The sequence below is a fragment of the Vombatus ursinus genome, unplaced genomic scaffold, assembly GCF_900497805.2.
Source record: "Vombatus ursinus unplaced genomic scaffold, bare-nosed wombat genome assembly UNPS02014807.1, whole genome shotgun sequence".
NCBI classification, from domain to species: domain Eukaryota; kingdom Metazoa; phylum Chordata; class Mammalia; order Diprotodontia; family Vombatidae; genus Vombatus; species Vombatus ursinus.
The window spans coordinates 33,822,177-33,841,652 of record NW_020954585.1 but is presented as its reverse complement, the minus strand read 5'-3'; the positions used below and the strand labels follow the sequence as shown (position 1 = coordinate 33,841,652).

Sequence of the window (19,476 nt, the reverse complement as noted above, 5' to 3'; positions counted from 1 at the left end):
CTGACTCCTAGGAAAAGATTGGGCTCTCTACCTTAAGTTACATTTATAACTTTCTCTAGCTAACCCTTGGTGTTTGTGGTTAAAGCAAAATTCAGTTTATTGGAAACATTTGGTAATAAAACAGGAGATTATATGACATTACAGTGCTTATGGATAGACAATCAATCAAGAAGCATTTGAGCATCTACTTGCCTACAAGTGGCAAGCACTTGTGCTAAGCACTGGGAATATAAAAAGAGGCAAAAGACAGTCCCTGCTCTCATGAGGAAGGGAAGTTAGAGAAAGAGACAATCTTTTCTTGGGATCTTCTTCAGCCTGGGTACTCTTCTCAGGGTATGTGGGCAAGCCAACGATTTCCTTTTGTCTCTCTTCTATGGTGCAGCTCAGTTCTCTTTGCTCCAGTTTCTTGAATTCAGACACCCAAATCTATTTTTGTCTAAGTTTTGAGATAGCCTTCTCCCTTTGACATGTTTGGCTTTGACTGATGAGAGGCAGTGCACAGACCCCTTTCACATTCGGTTCTACTAAACCCAACAGAGCCTCTCTTTACACTCGCAAGTAGCTTTTGTTCCTATAAAAAAACATGGCCACAGAGCATATTTCTGAGCTTCTGAGTTCTGTACATTTCCATTTGCCAAAAATTCTGATATCCTTAATCCTGCTTACTATAACCACCCAGAAAACAACAACAAAATGGGGACTTGGATTATTATTTTTAAATTAACTTATATTTTTGATCCTTCAGTGAGGCATTCCTATCACACTGCCTTTTCTCATTTTCCAGAAAGTACATGCAGAGATTATCCTGGTATTGAAAACTATTTCCTAAGTCTAAGAGAAACAGGTATTAACCTTGGGCAATTCACTTAACATCTCTGGGTTTCAGATTCCTCATCTGTAATTTCACAGTCAATAAGCATTTATTAAGCATTTGCTATGTGCCAGGCATATGCTAGGTACTGGATATACAAATATAAGGAATGAAACAATCTTGAGGAGCTTACATTTAACTGGTCAAGAGAAAGCCTGGACTAGACTATTGCTAATATGCCCACTAGCTCAATGCTTCTATATGCTACCAAAAAACCACACAATATATGTTTGTGTATTTTCCTGACATATTCTATGTCATATACTTAAGTATTTTCTAGCCAGATTCTTTTATAAGAACCATGGCTGATTCGTAGTTCTTAAATAAAGTATGGTTTCTTTTCTTTGGGAAATGACCTCCTCTATGTTCAGTTATTCTCTCCTCCTTTTTACCTATCCTTCTGGAATCCACAACAGTATCTTGGATATACTGACATAACCACGTATCAGAATTATGAAGGAGATGAAAGACATCCTCAGAAGTGTAACAGGGGAAATGAAGCAGGATTGTTTCCTAGAAAATAATTAATAAAAGACACTGGAATAAAAGACTCCTGATGAGGAGGTAGAGATGTGTTATCCATCTCAACACCATGTGGACTTTCCACAGCTAGCGTTCTGAATTTCTGCTCTTACGCCTTCTCCTACAAAGCCTCTAAAAGTGTTACCACTGTTGCTATTGAAGCTGCTGATTTAGTCAACAATGCAGATGATACGGACTTACAGAGCTTGTGACCAATGAGTCTAGTACTGATGAGACCAAGTTTGGCGAGATGACATTACCTGCCCTTACAGATAACATTCCCTCTCTCCGGAATCTAGAGCAAAGAAAGAAGCAGCTGCCTCAGCTTCTCTCTGGTGTGAAGAGAAGTGTTTACAGCAAATAGTCCTCAGCTTCCTAAGTACACAGATTGTTCCTGTCCCCATGCCAGTCAGGCCATTCCTTCTCTACCAACTTCCCATTGTTACATGGTACATAGCTAAAACTTTGGGGTAAATTTTATATTAGCCACACTAAAAGGTATTTGGAAGAATGAGTCTGCCCAGGTACGCAAAGCTGAAGATATATTCAGCCTTAGAGAGAAAGTGGCAAAGTGATGAATGCCCCTTTGGGAAATTATAAACCTTTTCAGTCACTACAATCATACTCATTAGCCAGCCTGAAGTTGATTTACAGGAGGGAGTATAAATAGAGTTTGATAATCTGAAGGGAAGCAAAAATCCCCTTAACTAGAGAAGAATGGGGGCAGAGAGGAACCAACCTGGAACGAAGGAGAGGAGACAGCTTTCTGTGAGTAACTCCTTTTGGATTTCTCGCTGGTATTTACATGGGTTTTCCCCCATATCCCTTTCTAGCAGCTTGGATGAGGACTTGCAGGGTGAAGGACTCCCTCTGGTACCTTCACCAACACTCATAACTAATATTTACATTACAAATGGAGGCCACCTTCCAATGAGTCATGATTAATCTCTCATTAGGTGACCAGTCAGTTTGAAACTTACATGTCTGGAGGCAACCCTAATTCTCCCAATCCTATCCCAAATTCAAATGAGAATTTCCTAGAGTGTCCTCCATGTAGTAACTCTTAGCCTAACTTCAGCCCTAAAGCATGATGCCTGCACTACCATCCACTCTAAGAACTTAGAGTAATTTTTTCTCTTTAATTTCTCAAGCTTCATTGTTATAACCCTTTGTTTCCGTTTTTTACTTGCTAACAACCACAGGTGATCTCTTCACTCACCCTCGAGTGTGCTCTTCATACATGTTCCAGGAACAGATAGGGTCTTCCCACTACCCCCCCCAATACATTCAAAGTTCAAAACTTTTGGCTTTAGAGATAGAAGATGTAGATTCAAATCCTGGCTGTGCTACTTACTGCCTCTGTGGCCCTAATCTATATAATGAAGGAGATGAACTAGTTCTAAATCCACGTCCCTATGATAATTTCACCATGGCTCTCCGTCAGAGTGATTGACTCCTCTCTAGTGGTTTCAGTGGACCAAACTGACAACAAGAAGACCTATGTCACTCATTCTCTTCTAATATCCTGCACTCTGATCATTAACAGCCTGGCCTATGGCTGAAAATGGGCAAACTTACATACTCTAAACCAATACATACATACTTACACTTATCCCTCTTTATATGAAGATTAGGGTTCTCATGAAGTTAGGAAATTATTCATTAAAAAATGACATAAAATTAAAAATGAATAAAAATTGAACAGACTCTCTTTCTTCCCATTTATGATCATCTAAATATCATTTTATCCTTCTCTGAACTAAAAGCAATATGGAAGTAACATCATCTTCAATCTTTAAAATTATTATTTCTAGAATATAAAAGCTAGATTTTTTTATACTTCCATTCTCATCTCCAAGAAGTATAGGAGGATACCAAGTCAAATTATTTTTAATTACTTTTTTTGTGTGGACAACACTTTTATATTAAGAAGTGATGAATACAGTGAATAATTTAGAGCATAATTCCTGCTTCCAACAAATGTAAAAGTTGAAAAGACCTTACCTGTAAATAGGCTTCCAAACCTTGTCGTCGTTGCTCCAAGACTTTTGGGACCCAGTTTCTAACATGTTTGGAAGGAATTTCGGGAGTTTTTATACATTTCTTGAGCTATAAAGACATAGAATCATCTTTTAAAATTTGCAGAAAATGATTAAAACATTTAAAGACAACGTTGAAAAAAAAACCCACCAAAATGAGACAGGATAAAAAATAAATCAGACAGATATAACAACTGAAATGATACAAAAGTCTATTTAAAAGTTCTTCCCTAGACTTACGTGAACTGATACAAAGTGAAGTGAGTAGAACCAGAATACTCTACACAATAAAAGCCATATTGTAACAATGATCAACTAGGAAAGAAATAGCTACTCTGATCAAGGCAATGATCCAAGACAATTCAAAAGACCCAGGATGAAAAATGTTATCCATCTCCTGAGAGAGAACTGATGGAATGCAGACTGAAGCATACTTTTTTAACTTTATTTTTCGTGTGTGTGTGTGTGTGTGTGTGTGTGTGTGTGTGTGTGTGTGTGTTTTCTTTATGGCTAAGATAGAAATGTTTTGCATGATTTCACATGTATAACTGATATCCTAATACTTGTCTTCTCAAGGGGTGGGAGGGAGGAAGAGAATTTGGAACTCAAAATTTTAAAAATAAATGTTAAAAAAAATTTTACATGTAATTGGGAAATATTTAATAAAATAAAAACTTATTTAAAAAATAAAAAAGTATTCCCCTAAATATCCTTCTAAAATGCTAGATTTTATTATATGCCTTTTTAATATTTTATAATAGTATATATTTCAAGTATATGACTATTTTCCCCAGAATATCATAGACAAACTGAAGTAAGGTGAATTAATCTTAAACTGCAAAGGTATAAATAGTTCCTTAAATCAGTACAAGGAGAATTTGTTTATGTAAATAAATTTAATAGTTAGAACTGTAAGTTATTTTGTATATTGAAAAAAGTAGAGCAAAATGTTGTCCTCAGTAACACATTCTGCCTGGGAAAGCTTAATACTATACTATGCCATCTCATTTGGAGATCATTCACAGTGAAGCAAACTAAAAAAAAAACAATAGGAATGATCCATCTAAATTTCTAAAAATAAACTGAAAATACTATTCAATGAAAATTGAATGGTCCTTTTAAGAGGCAGATGATGAAACCTCTTTTCAGCCTTTTGGCAGCTAATGGACTAAAGGGACAGAATGATACATGTATTTTCAGGCATGGCAAATGTGTTTTGCTTAACTATACTATACATAAGTTTCTGGGGAACTTTCTATTTTGGGGGGGATGGTAAGTTAGTGGGTAGTGATAGAAAAAAAGAGCATTAATAAATCATTTTTAAGTGCACAGAAGAAAAAAGAAGTATACAAGGAGACATAATGAAGAAATTTTGATTAAATTGTTAAATTTAACATATTCATACATTATCTTTCTAAAAACTATATACGACAAATTTAGTTTCTTAAACAATCCTTTTTTTTGCTTTTGTTTTTCTTTATATGATAAAATGTGTTTGGACAGGTTTTTTCAAAAAGAAAAAAAATGGAACTTGGCTTTCAAGCCAAAGTTTTCAGGGTTTTATGGCTAAGTGTAGCTTGAGAAGAAATGGCCAAGGGGAAAGGGAAACTATTTCAACTATCAAAAATTAAGTTAGATCTTCCTGCATTTAAAAAAAACAAAAACAAAAACAAACAAAAAAACCCTGATCTTAATGTTTTAATTAAAATTATGGAAACTCTACTTAATGTCAGTATGTAATTCTTTGTTCCACCTCTAAAGAATCAGCATGCAATAATGACTAAGAAGTTTAACATTAGGTCTTCAATAAACTAAAAATATGATTTATCCACAATATTATATTGCTAACTTGCTTTTCAAAACACTTTATAACAAAATAACAAATGGAACAGATTTTGGTGCTGTATGTCATTCTTTTTGCTTGATTCTGCCTGTGAGAAAATGTGGAGAGAAACGCAAGGACAAACTCAAAATCAACTTTGACATGCTTACCCATAGGGGATTGAGAATTTAAATTTTGTCTCTGAGCTGACTGAGTTGTTTCTGAAGCAAAAGCAAAGCCAACAAAGCCAATTCATTAAGAAAACATTTACTACAACTCAAGAGGAATTTTCAATTTCATAATGAATTTCCTTTAAAAAGTATTAAATTACAACTCAGATAATGTTTAAGAATGAAAAACCCAGGCTCTCTACATTATCCCAAAGCTGTAGCAAAAACAACATTTTCCCCCTATTTATGTGTCAAGAGCACTGAGGAAGCTATCATCAAATAGCTACTGGGATGACAGCATTTGTAGGTGAGTAATGAATTGCTTTAGATGAAAGAAGACAAACTTGAAACAATATAAGTTTCCAATAGGGCTCGGCTGCTTACAAGAAAAACACTCCATTGCTACTCCACTGATGATTAACAGTCTAGGTTATACTGTGATTCTGTTACACAACTTTTACCATCCATGTGGATAGCCAAAAGATATACAAGATACTTATATGAACACAACCCTATTTTCTCATGGTGATTACTCTGCATTATTTTTTAGACAGTATTACATCTGTTTTATGAAATATCTTTTTGCTATAGAACTTGACTTAAAAGATAATTTGGTTATACTTAATCATTTTCCAAAATTTGGTTAAAATACTTTCATTTTTGGACACAGAATGATAAACATAAATAGGTTTAAGAAGAATTCATATAAACACATGGTTGATATTTCCAAAACAGGAGATTAAGGATAAAGAAAACTAAGGACATTTGGAGTTTAATGTTAATGATGACATGATGGAAAAAAACTAAATTTCTCTCAGTGTCACTGTCAGAGTCAGAATACTTGGTTAACTGGTCTGACTTAGAATGGCATTTCTTGGGTTCTTCCATAATTCATTTTTCACTAAGTGAAATGGAAGAAATTCATTATTTTATTATTGATTAAGTGCTAGGTACTCATAGAAAAATGACTGGAGTCAGGATTAAGATAAATAATAATAGCTCAAATCAACAGTTAAAGCCTCTATGAAAAGGATGAGGTCTGGGAAACAACTATAAATAATATTGTAGATTATATGAGATTACCAGAAATAGTTTGCATGTAACTCTCCTACACCTGGCGACTGAGTTTTCCTACCATACTCTTTCCTATGCATGTGTGGATGGAAATAGTGGATTTTCTGGTTCATTGCAGGACATAAACCCAGGTGAAATGGAACATTTGGGGGAGAAAGCTTTTAAGGAAAACTGAAGTGAAAATGAACATATTTTTTCCCATTTCTGGCATAAATTACAAACTATACAGTATCAGGGAAAGTAGTTGTGATTTCCAACTTTAAGTCTCCATAGATATCAATTTAACCAGAAATCTACAAATATCAATGAAATTCTCTGCAACTAATTTCTTTTTTAAAATTAATTTATTTTGAATTATCAACAATCACTTCCATAAGTTTTTGAGTTTTAAATTTTTCTCCCTCTCCCTCCCCACCTCCTTCCCAAGATGGCACACAATCTGATATAGGCTATACATATACATTCCTATTAAACATATTTTCACATTGGAGATGTTGTAAGTAAGAATTAAAACTAATAGGAGGAACCACCAGAAAGGGGAAACAAAACACAACAGAAGAAAAAAAAATAGTATGCTTCGATCTGCATTCAAACTCCATAGTTCTTTCTTTGGATGTGGATAGCATTTTCCATCATGAGGCCTTTGGAGATGTCTTAGATCCTTGTGTTGCTGAGAAGGGCTAAGTCTATCAATATTAGTCATCTCACAACGTGGCTGTTACTGTGTACAATGTTCTCCTGGTTCTGCTCACTTCACTCAGCATCAGACCATACAAGTCTTTCCAGGTGCAACTTATTTCAATTGAGAAATATTAAATAAATGACTATTACTTGCTCAAACTTTCTGATGGCCAGATTGATTGATTGAAACATAATGCAAGATAAAAAAGAATTATTAGGCAAGGTCCCTGTCTTCAAGAAGCTTACAGATGAAACAAATACTTATGAAACAACTAGATAACAATTATATGCCAATATGTACTTATATACTACTGGAATTCAGAGACCAGAGAAATCAGTGTGGCCTAGAATAGCAAGAAAGACTTCATGGAAGAAATAAGACTTCACCAGGGCCTTGAAGAAAGGGTAGGATTTAGATAAGTTAAAAGTTGAGAGAAGAACCTCTTAGGCTATGGAAAGCATTAAGAAAGGTACAAAGACAAATCAGAATGACATGGGGTTGGTGAAGAGACCAACTTAACCATAGCATAGTGCATGTTTGGGGAAATATTGGGAAACAAGGATATTCAGAGTGAGCCCACACTATGGAAGGCATTAAATGCCAAGATGAGAAGTAGGGACTGGATAAAGAAAGGAACACATTCTAAGTTCTTAAGCAAGTGTGGAAAACAATTAGAGTGAAATGAAAGTGGTGTCTTTAGGGCAGAAATTAGCAGAGGTGAAGATATTCTGAACTAACAAAACAGTCAGCAAAGACGAATTCAAAGACATTTTAAAGGTAGAAACAATAAGGACTTGGTGATAATTGGAATATAACAGGGTAAAGAAAAGGAAGAAGGGAAAATGTTTTCTGGGCTAATAAAACTTTAAATAAAAATAGCTTCTAAAAGACCTATCTTCTAAGGGATCTATCTGTCCTTTAAAATAGTAACTTTAATATAATCAAGTCAAAAACATTTTACAAGTGCATAAGGTAAAACATTACTTTGTACTTTTCTGGAGAAAAATCAAACTAATAAATTAACAAATATTTCTTGGCCTCCTCTTAATGTGAACAAATACTGAAAGTATTGATTGAAGTGGCCATTGTGAAATTTCTTCAATACAGGTAGTCAACAGAATGTACTTAAATGACAATGATTACAGTTCCCTCTTCAGTCTTAATGGCCATTGGCTTAAAAGGCACTTCTGAAGGTGTTGGGTACTCACAAAAGAAATTAAAGCACTTATTAGCAAAATGCATAAAAAATTCTGCTGTTTTTAAAGACTGGCACCCAGTCAAGAAAACGTTTACCAAACATTTCTGAGGAGTACAAAATATGACAAAGTAAAAAACATGAGACATCAACATGTTCATTCACTTATTCAACAAATACTTATTAGTATCTAGGTTCAAAACAATTATATTAGGTTCTTGGGAGAAACAAAAATAAAGCATGATCAATACCTATAAATAATTCATATTTAGTAGTAAGTGGCTTATGGGGCAGCTAGATGGTGCAGTGAATAGAGTGTCCAGCTTAGAGTCAAGAAGACTTATCTTCCTGAGTTCAAATCCGGCCTCAGGCACTAGCTATATGACCCTGGGCAAGTCATTTAGCCCTGACTGCCTCAATTTCCTCATTTGTTTTAAAAAAGAAAAAAGCTAGAGAAGGAAACGGAGAACCACTCCAGTATCTTTGCCAAGAAAATCCCCTCAAAAATGGGGTCACAAAGAGCTGGACATGACTGAACAACAACAAACAAGTAGCTTGCAATCTTAGTAACAAAATAAATTAAATGACTTAGGAGGGAAAGTTGTACACTTTAAAAATAAATTCAAATAAAATAAATATTTACTTTAAGTAAAGTTCATTATCTTATGATAAAATATAATAAAGGTAAAAAATAAAAACATGAAAACAAAATATCAGAAAAATACAATAGAAAATAACTGTGGTAATTGCTGACTAAAGCTTATAAAAGTAGTTTTGTAAGATGTGACAGTAGCAAGGCCTAATACTTTTGCAATTTTACCAAAATTTTCACCTACTTCAAACTGCCTTAACACCTAATTGTACAATTCTAACAGAATCTGAGAGATGAAAGGACCTCATCAGTCATATATAATCCCTATTACAACATAACCAACAAGTTGTCATCTAGCCTTTGTGTGAAGACCTACAAGAGGGAAACTTACCACTTCTTTAGATACCCCATTCAATTTTTGGACAGGTTGGTGAGTTTTTGCTGACATCAAAACTAAAAAATAGGCCTCTGAAATTTCCACACATTGCTTCTGGGGAAAAACACAAGTCTGACCCCTTCTAGACATGATGACGCTTCAAATGTTCGAAGACAGCTATCATGTCCACCCTGAATCTTCTCTTTTCCAGGCTCAGCATATACAGCTCCTTCAACAGATCTTCATATGACATAAGTTTAAGGCCCTTCACCATCCTGGCTGCCCTCCTCTGATGCTTTCTAGCTTATCAGTGTCTCTCTAAAACCATAATGCCCAGAAACAAACATAATACTCCAGATGAAGTCTGATGAAGAACAACTCAGAAGAATTATTCCCTTCTTACACCTGGAAGCTACATCTCTTTTAATGTAGCCCAAGATCACTTTAGTGGCAGGCATATCACAATTCTGAATCACATTTACCTTAAAGTCCACTAAACACCCTAAATATTTTTAAACTTTCATTTAACTATGACTCTCCCTACCCCATTTTATACCTGTGTGAGGTTGATTTTATATACTCTGGTATGCATTTATTGTTACTGAATTTCATCTTATTAAATTCATGCAATCAATGCTCTAGCTTGTCAAGATCCATTTGGATCATGACTCTGTCACACACTGTATTAGCTCTCCCTTACCCCTCAATTAAATCTGCAAATATGATAAGCATACCATTTACGACTTCATACAAAGTCACTGAAAAAATAGGTCCTTGGGGTCCTCTCCTGGAAGCCTCCTGCCAGGTTGACAAGGAACCATTAAAAATTATCCTTTGAGCCTGGCCATCCAACCAATTCTGAATCCATCTAATTGTACTGTCATCTAGTCTTCATCCTTCTATCTTTTCCACCAGAACAGTATGAGATACTTTACAAAAATCTTTACTAAAATGTAGATAAATTATATCTATACTGTTTCGTCATCTATCAGTTTAGTGTCAAAAAAAAAAAAAGAATTCAATTTAATCTGGCATGGCTATTTTTAAAATAGAATTTTATTGATAACTTTTGTTTTCATGCATTCTGCATTACCCTCCCAAAGATCCATTTCTTATAATACAAGTCTTTAAGAAAAAAAATTCAGCAAACTCAGTGCACTGGAAAAAAAAAAAAAAACAACAAACTGAAATATATGCAATGTTCCATACCTGAGGATCTGTCCAACCTCTGCAAAGGAATGAGGGTGGGGGAATGGGAGATGTCTTCTCATATCTCTTCTCTGGGATCAAGCTTGTTCTTTGTAATTTTGCAACATTCATTTTTTATTGTTTTGTGCTTGTTGTTCCTTGCATCTGCACTGTGGTACTGCTGTTTCACTGCCTTTTCATGGCAGAGGGGCTTTTGCAGCTCAATGAAACTATGAGCTATATGGACAGGTCATAATCGAGAGTTCGGACAAAAGGTGATGCATTGCAGAAGGAAATGGCAAACCACTCCAGTATCTTTGCCAGGAAAACTCCATGGATATATTAAGATACTAAAAGATATGACATCAGAAGATGAGCTCCTCAGCTCAGAAAGTGTCCAGAGGACAGAAAGGCTTGGCTATGGTCCACAGGGTCACAAAGAGTCAAATATGACTGAAACACTGAACAGCAGTCACTATGTATAAATATTGTTTACTTGCTTCTGTTCACTTTACTTTGTATCACTTCATATAAGTCTTTCTGTGCTTCTCTGTAATCACTATATTTATAGTTTCTTACAGAATAGCAATATTCTATTATATTCATATATCACAGCTCGTTTAGCCATTTCCTCAGTCAATGACATCTACTTTACTTTTCCACAAAAAGTGTTGCTATAAATATTTTGCTACATACAGAGTCTTTCTTTTTGTCAACAATCTCCTTGGGGTACCTATTTATGGAATATGTGGGTCAAAGAACATAGACATTTTAGGGACTTTAATTGCTTAATTGCTTTCCAGGAAGTTTTAGTAACAATATATTAGTGCGCCTATCTTTCCATAACTCCTCTAACATTGATCATTCCATTTTCTGTCACCTGTGCCAAACATTTTGGTGGATGTGAGGTAAAATCTGAAAGTTGCTTTCATTTGCATTTCTCTTCTTATTGATGATTTATGGCATTCTTTCAAATGCCTGTCAATAATCTGAAATTCCTTTTTGGCGGCTGATGTCTTTTGACCACTTATTTATTGAGGAATGCCCTCTGGTCTTATGTATTTGTTGTATATTACGCATTTATTATATATTAATTGTCTTTATATATTGAATACCAAATCCTTATCAGAGAAATGATACGCAAAGATTTTTCCCCAGTTGACTGTTTTCTTTATCGTAGATGCACTAATTTCATTTGTTCAAAAGCCTTCAATTTCTAGTAATCAAAATAACCCATTTTATCTTTTGTGATTGTTTATATATCTTTTGTTTGGTTAAGAATCCAACTGCTACTCACAGCTGCTAACTTTTTCATAGCTTGATCTTTAACATTCAGGTTGCATTCTTTTTCGATTCTTTTTTTGTGGAATATGTTGTAAGATGTTGATCTAAGCCTAATTTTTGCAGAACAGCTTCCCACTTTTACCAGCAGTTCTTATGAAATAGGGAGTTCTTTCCTAAGTAATATATGTGTTGGGATTTATCAAATACTGGGTTATTGAATTCCATTATTTCTGATTCTATCAATGTGACTGTTTTTGATGAAGCCATGCTGTCTTTGAAAACAATATTTACCTTTCTGGATATTCACCAACCATCTTTTTAATGATTTGTTTTAGAATTTTCTCAGGAACTAAAGTCAAGTTCATTGGCCCATAATTTGCAGTCTTTGTTCTTTTCCTTTTGAAAATCAGAATATTTGCCCATGTTCAATCTTGTAAGATGTTTGCTTTTTCACAATCTTTCAAATACTACTGACAATGGCTCAGTAATCACATCCACAAACTTTTTTGGTACACAAGGATGTATTGCATTTGGGTAGGGTAACAATTTCAAAGGCAACTTGGTATTCTCTTACTATCTCCTTATATATTTTAGATATCAACTTCATGTTACTCATTTTCTCTCTCATTTTCAGAACAAAGGGCATTCTCTAGAAAAAAAAATGACAATAAGAACTAAGCAACTATACCTTCTCTCTACTGTTAATTATCATCAAACCATTTGGGATGCCCCATTGGGCCTAATGCTTCTTTAATCCTCCTTTCTCTCCAAAGGTAACTTAAAAAAACTTCCTGACAACCCTGACAACCTCAATTCATACTTCACTTCAGTACTCTCAACACTATTTTCATAGTACTGTACTTCTATTCACCATCTATTACCTGGCCTTTCTTCTATTTTATTTATATTTCTTTAAGGTAAATCTAAGTTGATTGGTGAGCTCCCTTTGCATACACACAGTGGTCTATTCAGATAAATACCATTTTTCCTCCTCAGTGGAAGTATTGCCTTTGTGCCTTCAGAATTTCATTCTTGAGCATCTTCCATCTTTCTTAGGCTCACTTCCCCTACAGAATTTTCATCCTTTGGATCCTATCTATCCCTCTTCTGAACCCTCTGAAATCTGTTTATCCTGCTATGGCTACAATCCTTTCTCACTATCTGTTTTTTCCCTGTCTCTTTGTTCTTTCTTCTCATTTTTCTATGGCTAGTTCTGCTTAAAATTTTATATAATAGACTGCTACTTTAGTGGCAGGTATACTAGGGTGACCCTTTAAGAAGATGGGGGCTTTTTTGCCTCTGGATGTGTAAAAGGCTTAAGCTGGGGAAAATTGGTAGAGAGAATTGCACAAAACATCACCCTAAGTGGTTACTTTGAATGCTGATAAGCTGCTACTTATGGGAAAACACCAAGCTGATTGGTTTCTATGAGAAATGATGATTAATAACTAATAATTTGGGGGGAGATTCAGAGCTCTCTCCTCCTTCTGAAGTCTTTTAAAAGTATGAAGGACATTACTGATAATGACATTGCATTGATTCTCCAGATCTTGATCAGACCCCACCTAACCTTGCAAGGAATTTAATCTAAGGTGGGGAAGCCCATGGTATTTTACTCAGCTTGGGCGGAGACAGATACTTTTGTCTAGATAGCCCAAAGCTCGGAAGTGGTCAGGTATAGCTGGGAGTGATCTGGTATAGCTAGGAGTGGTCTGGTATAGCTGGGAATGATCCCTTATAGAGATATTTTCTCTTTCTAATGGTGACGTGATGACGGCCAAGAACTGCCCCTGAATGCTTGGAAGGATATATAAACTGTAAACCTTGCCACCATGATTGTCTTTGGTCTAAGAGAGATGGCCAAATGACCATTCTTTTATTAATAACCTGCTGACCTTATTAATAAAATGATTAAATTACCTAGAAACCATGCTTCTTGAACCTTTTTAAATTTCACATTTCTGTGGTGACCACTGAGCTTTTACTATTTGTCCCATGGATACTCTCCTGGTTTTTCCTGACCTGGTGATTGAGGAAGCAGAGGGTAACAACTCATATCCTTTTAATCTTGGAGTTGACTCTTGCTATGGTTAATTAATAAAGCTGGTTTTATTTAAACCATTGTTTAACTAAGTGCCTGGTACATTAGTGCTTAATAAATTTTGCTGACTTAACTTATATTGGACTTTATGGTCCATGAGTGATTTTTTTTGCATTTAAGTTTTGAATCATAATGTTGTAACTAACCTAATTTAGTCTTTTCCTACAATATTTGGCATAGATCATAAGATTTCTTATGTAATGGTCTCATGATTAAATTTGCTTTTTAAGTAGGAGAAGGTTGTTGTAGAAGAAAAGAAGACTTGGGCAATAAGATGGTCAGAAACAGAAGTTTGGTTTCTGGTGGCAAAAGTGTTGTTTAAAATATACTGGAAGTCTCCATTAGGATTAAAAGAAAGTGGCCATAAAAACTATGGGACTGATCCACATTATGAGTTGGAAGCTGACAGAAAAATGTTCTCTGACTCTTACTGATATTTACCAAAAAAGCTAGAACCAAAATGGTAGAATAATAGGAAGCAGTATAACAAGCACTCTACCAAAACTCTTCTAAACATATCTAAGAAAATGCACCAAACCTTCTGATGAAGAAATTTTTATGGTAATTTTTATTTATTTTTTTGTTTTCAACATTTACTTCCACAAGATTTTGAGTTCCAAATTTTCACCCCATCTCGCCCCTCCCCCCACCCCAAGATGGCAGGTATTCTAAATACCCCTTCCCCTAGTCTGCCTTCCCTTCTATCTCTCCTCTCCTTCTCTTATCCCCTTCCCCTTCAATTTTCCTGTAGGGCAGGATGGATTTGTGTACCCCATTTCCTATATTTCTTATTTCCCAGGTGCATGTGAAAACAGTTTTTTTTTTAAACATGTGTTTTTAAAACTTTGGGTTCCAAATTTTCTCCCTTCCTCCCTCCCCACCCACCCTCATTGATAAGGCAAGCAACTAAACATAAGTTATATATGTGCAGTTAGGCAAAACACTTCCATAGTAGACATTCTGTGAAAAACTAACTCTATTTCCCTTAATCCTATCCCGCCCACTCATTTATTCTATTCTTTCTTGGCCCTCCTCAGAAGTATTTGCTTCTGATTACTCCCTTTCCCAATCTGCCCTCCTCTCTGTCCTTCCCCTACTCTCTTGTCCCCTTCCCCCCCATTTTCCTGTAGGGTAAGACAGATTTCCATACCCAAATGAGTGTGTATGTTATTCCCTCCTTAAGTCAAATCTTATGAGAATAAGATTCACTCATTCCCTCTCGCCTTCCCCCATTTGTCCTCCACTGTAAGAGCCTTTTCTTTTCTAGGTTTTTTTTTTTTGTGGGATAATTTACCCTATTCTACCTCTCCCTTTCTCCTTCTCCTAGCATATTCCTCTCTCACCCCTTAATTTTATTCTCCAGATATGACCCCTTCTTTTTCAACTCACCCTGTGCCTTTTATCTATCTATCTATCTATCTATATCTATATATATGTACATATAATTTTTTCGCCTCCAACTACCCTAATGCTGAGAAAGGTCTCATGAGTTACAAATACCATCTTTCCATGCAGGAATGTAAACAGTTCAACCTTAATAAGTCTCTTATGATTTTCTCTTTCCTGTTCACCTCTTCATGTTCCACTCAAGTCTTGTATTTGAAAATCAAATTTTCTATTCAACTCTGGCCTTTTCATCAAGAATGCTTGAAAGTCCTCTATTTCACTGAATGACCATTTTTTCCCCCTGCAGGATTATACTCAGTTTTGCTGGGTAGGTGATTCTTGGTTGTAATCCTATCTCCTTTGCTCTCCGGAATATTATATTCCATGCCCTGCAGTCCCTTAATATAGAAGCAGCTAAATCTTGTGTTATCCTGATTGTGTTTCCACAATACTTGAGTTGTTTCTTTCTGGCTGCTTGTAATATTTTCTCCTTGGCCTGGGAACTCTGGAATTTGGCTACAATATTCCTAGGAGTTTTCCTTTGGGGATCTCTTTCAGGAGGAGATCAGTGGATTCTTTCCATTTCTATTTTGCTCTCTGGTTCTAAAATATCAGGATAGTTTTCCTTGAAAATTTCTTGAAAGATGATGTCTAGGCTCTTTTTTTGATCATGGCTTTCAGATAGTCCAATAATTTTTAAATTCTTGCTCCTGGATCTATTTTCCAGGTCAGTTGTTTTTCCAATGAGATATTTCACATTGTTTTCTAATTTTTGATTCTTTTGGATTTGTTTTACAGTGTCTTGATTTCTCATAAAGTCACTAGCTTCCAATTGCTCTAATTTTTAAGGAAGTATTTTCTTCAATAAGCTTTTGGACTTCCTCTTCCATATGGCCAATTTTGCTTTTTAGGGCATTCTTCTCCTCATTGGCTTTTTGGACCTCTTTTGCCATTTGGGTTAGGCTATTTTTTAAGGTGTTATTTTCCTCAGTATTTTTTTGGGTCTCCTTCAGCAAGCTGTTAACTTGTTTTTCATGATTTTCTTGCATCACTCTCAGTTTTTGCTCTACTTCTCTTACTTGCTTCTCAAAATCCCTTTTGAGCTCTTCCAAGGCCTGGGACTGATTCATATTTTTCTTGGAGGCTTTGGATGTAGGAGCTTTGGCTTTGTTGTCTTCTTCTCATTGTACGTTTTGATCTTCTTTGTCACCAAAGTAAGATAATATAGTCTGACTCTTTTTGCACTGCTTACTCATGATCCCAGCCAATTACCTGAGTTTTAAACTCTTTGTTAAGGTAAAAGTCTGCTTCCAATGTGAAGAGTGTACTGTCCCAAGCTTCAGGGGTTTGTACAGCTGCTTTCAGAGGTAGTTCTAGGGACCTGTAAATTTTCAGTTCTTCCAAGGTGGTATGATAAGGGGCGAGGTGTTTCCTCTCCACCACCACAACAAGCTCCACCACACCAGCGTTCCTCCTTGCCCCAGGACCGCCCCTCAGAACTGTGACCCAGATCCAGGCACAGGCAGAGCAAGAGATTCCTGCCTCAGTACTGACAAGAGATCCTTGCAATCCCCCTCTGATCAGCCACTCGATTCCCCCTCAGTCTGTGGGCCGGAAGCTCAGGAAAAAGCCGCGGCCCCAGGTCGCGCTCAAGACTTGCGGCTGAGACCTAGCTCCTCTCTCACTACAGTCACAGACTTTTCCCACTGACCTTCTAAGTTGTCTTTGGTGTTCAGGGGTTGAGAAGTCTGGAAACTGCAACAGCTGCACACGGTGCAGTCCTCTGAGGCCTACTCCACGGTCGCTATGGCCTGCGTGCCCATGCAGAGCTGCGCTCCTCTCCCCGCCTCGCACACTTTATCTTTCCGATCAACCATCCAGGCTGTCTTTGGCTGGAAATCTGTTTCACTCTGCCTTTTTGTGGGTTCTGCTGCTTTAGAATTTGTTTAGAGCCATTTTTTTTTTTAGGTATTTGGAGGGCTTTGGGAGAGAGCTCAAGACCTAAGACAAACCTTTTATACCATTTCTGGTAATCCATTTAGAACGTGAATTGTACTGAAGAAATTTTTTAAAAAGTCATAATGAGTCATTTTTCTATTCCAGGTCAGCATAGGAAGACAGAGAGGTTTGTGGACCCTGGAGATGGGATTTAGTCAGGGGCAGCCTCACAGAGCATTTCAACATACAAAGACTGTGCTGTGTACCTATAGAGGAGCAAGTTCAGAAGCAAGCTAACCCCAGCAGCAGAGCTGAGTCTCACTTTTACCTTCTAGACCAGTCTGCAGCCTGTAGAGAAATAACCAGGGAAAGAACTGTAGACCAAAGTGGTGCCTGTAGTTCTCTCTTAGAACCAGAGGGTAAAGTGGAAATAGAAAGAATCCACTGGTCACTTCCTGAAAGAAACTCACAAATGAAAACTTGCATGTACATTACAGTGAAATCCCGAGCTTTCAGGTATAAGAAAAAATGCTGCAAGCAGCCAGGAAAAAAAAAAAAGAAGAATCCAATTACCAAAGAGACATAGTGAGGATGACATAGAATTTAGCACCATTATAAAGAGGAGTGAAGAATGTGGAATATGATATTCCAGAAGGCAAAGGTCATCAGCTTATAGCTAAGAATAAACATACCCAGAAAAATTAAGGACATTCCTAAAGTGGAAAAAAAGGACCTTTAATGAAATAAGAGTACTCTTAAGCATGCCTGATGAAAAAGATTTGAGCTACATAGAAACAAACAAAGGATTAAGAAGCAAACACAAATAAACAATCAAAAGGTAAGCATAAATAAAAATGCAAAATATGAATAAGCAATCATAAAGGACTAAATGTGAATAAACTGCTTAAATTCTAATATGAGGAGATGAGATGTATGTCCCCTCTGGACCCTACCATTATCGGTGGTCACAGAGGGAGTCTACTTAAACAAGGCCTAGGAGTGATTCTGTTTTGTCTTGGTCTTAAAAGAAAAATGGAAAAGACAGGGGAAAAGGAATACACTAGACCAGAAAGGCAAAGGAAGATTAGAGAAAATTATCTCACATAATCAGGGTGTTCTAGTAGATATCTTTACAAAGAGGAAGGGAGGTGGGCAGGTTGCTCATACTTAAAAGGAACAAAGAATATACACACAGAGACACATACAGTTGAATACAGAAACACATTTCACTCCACAGGCAAATAGGAGGGAAAGGAGAGAAGCAGGAATAGTGAACTAGGGAGAATAAATGAGAGAGGGATTAGTATTAAGGAAAAAAAATCCTCTCACTAAGGATGTACAAAAATATTTATAACTCTTTTTTGAGGTGACAAAGAATGGCATCTAAGGGGGATGGGTGTGAGGGACTGTCTGATGTTGGCTACGTGCCACATGGGGGTTGTGGCAAGATGGGGCAGGGACAACATATTAGGAAGTAACCGGAGCTCACGCTCCCGAGGCAGGGGGCTGTGCCATGTGGAGTTGTGGTGAACTGGGGTAGGAACAGGATACGGGGAAGTAGCCGGAGCATGTGCTCCTGAGGCAGGGGGCTGTGCCACGTGGGAGTGGGACGGCAGAGAACGAGCTCCCTTTGTCTAGTCCTCTCCCTAGGTGCAGCGCTAACCCCAGACGTCTCCTTCCGGTATCCAGGCCTAGCTTCCTTTGTCACATCCTCTCCCTTGGTACAGCGCTAACCCCAGACGCCTCCTTCCGGTATCTGGGCCTAGCTTCCTTTGTCACGTCCTCTCCCTTGGTGCAGCGCTATCCCCAGACATCCCCTTCCGGTATCTGATCCTACAATCATTCACTGGTAGACGGGCTGAGGAGGAGGGGCTAGGAAGGTATATAGGGGCGGTAGGGGTCGGAACTCGCTCTCTCTTGCTCTTGCTTTCCTGCTTGGCCTTGCTGTGATGGCCTCTGAATAAAGTTCGAGTGTTTGCACCTCCCGATCGGCTTGTCTCTACATTTATCCGGGTGGGCTCCGAACACTGGTAAGTATGACCTTGGCAGCCTGCTCCTGTTAGGAGGAGAGTGCACGGCGCGACCGGCACAGATGGGGACTGGTGGAACAAGTTATGGTATATAAATGTGATGGAATACTATTCCTATACTAGGAAGAATATTATGAATTGATACAGAGTGAAGTGAACAGAACCAAGAGAACAATTTATACATTGGCAATTACATGGTAAAGACA

At 36.9% G+C, this 19,476-nt stretch overlaps 1 protein-coding gene across 3 annotated transcripts in view; it reads right to left on the bottom strand.

The window, feature by feature from the left end:
- The window catches only part of SNX24 (sorting nexin 24), a 237,203-nt gene that overhangs the window by 77,580 nt on the left and 140,147 nt on the right, over positions 1-19,476 (bottom strand). For all 3 annotated transcript variants that reach the window (XM_027874283.1, XM_027874285.1, XM_027874284.1), the window contains one exon: positions 3,398-3,502. In XM_027874283.1, the coding sequence (XP_027730084.1) occupies positions 3,398-3,502 (105 nt within the window). The remainder of the gene's footprint in view (positions 1-3,397; positions 3,503-19,476) is intronic.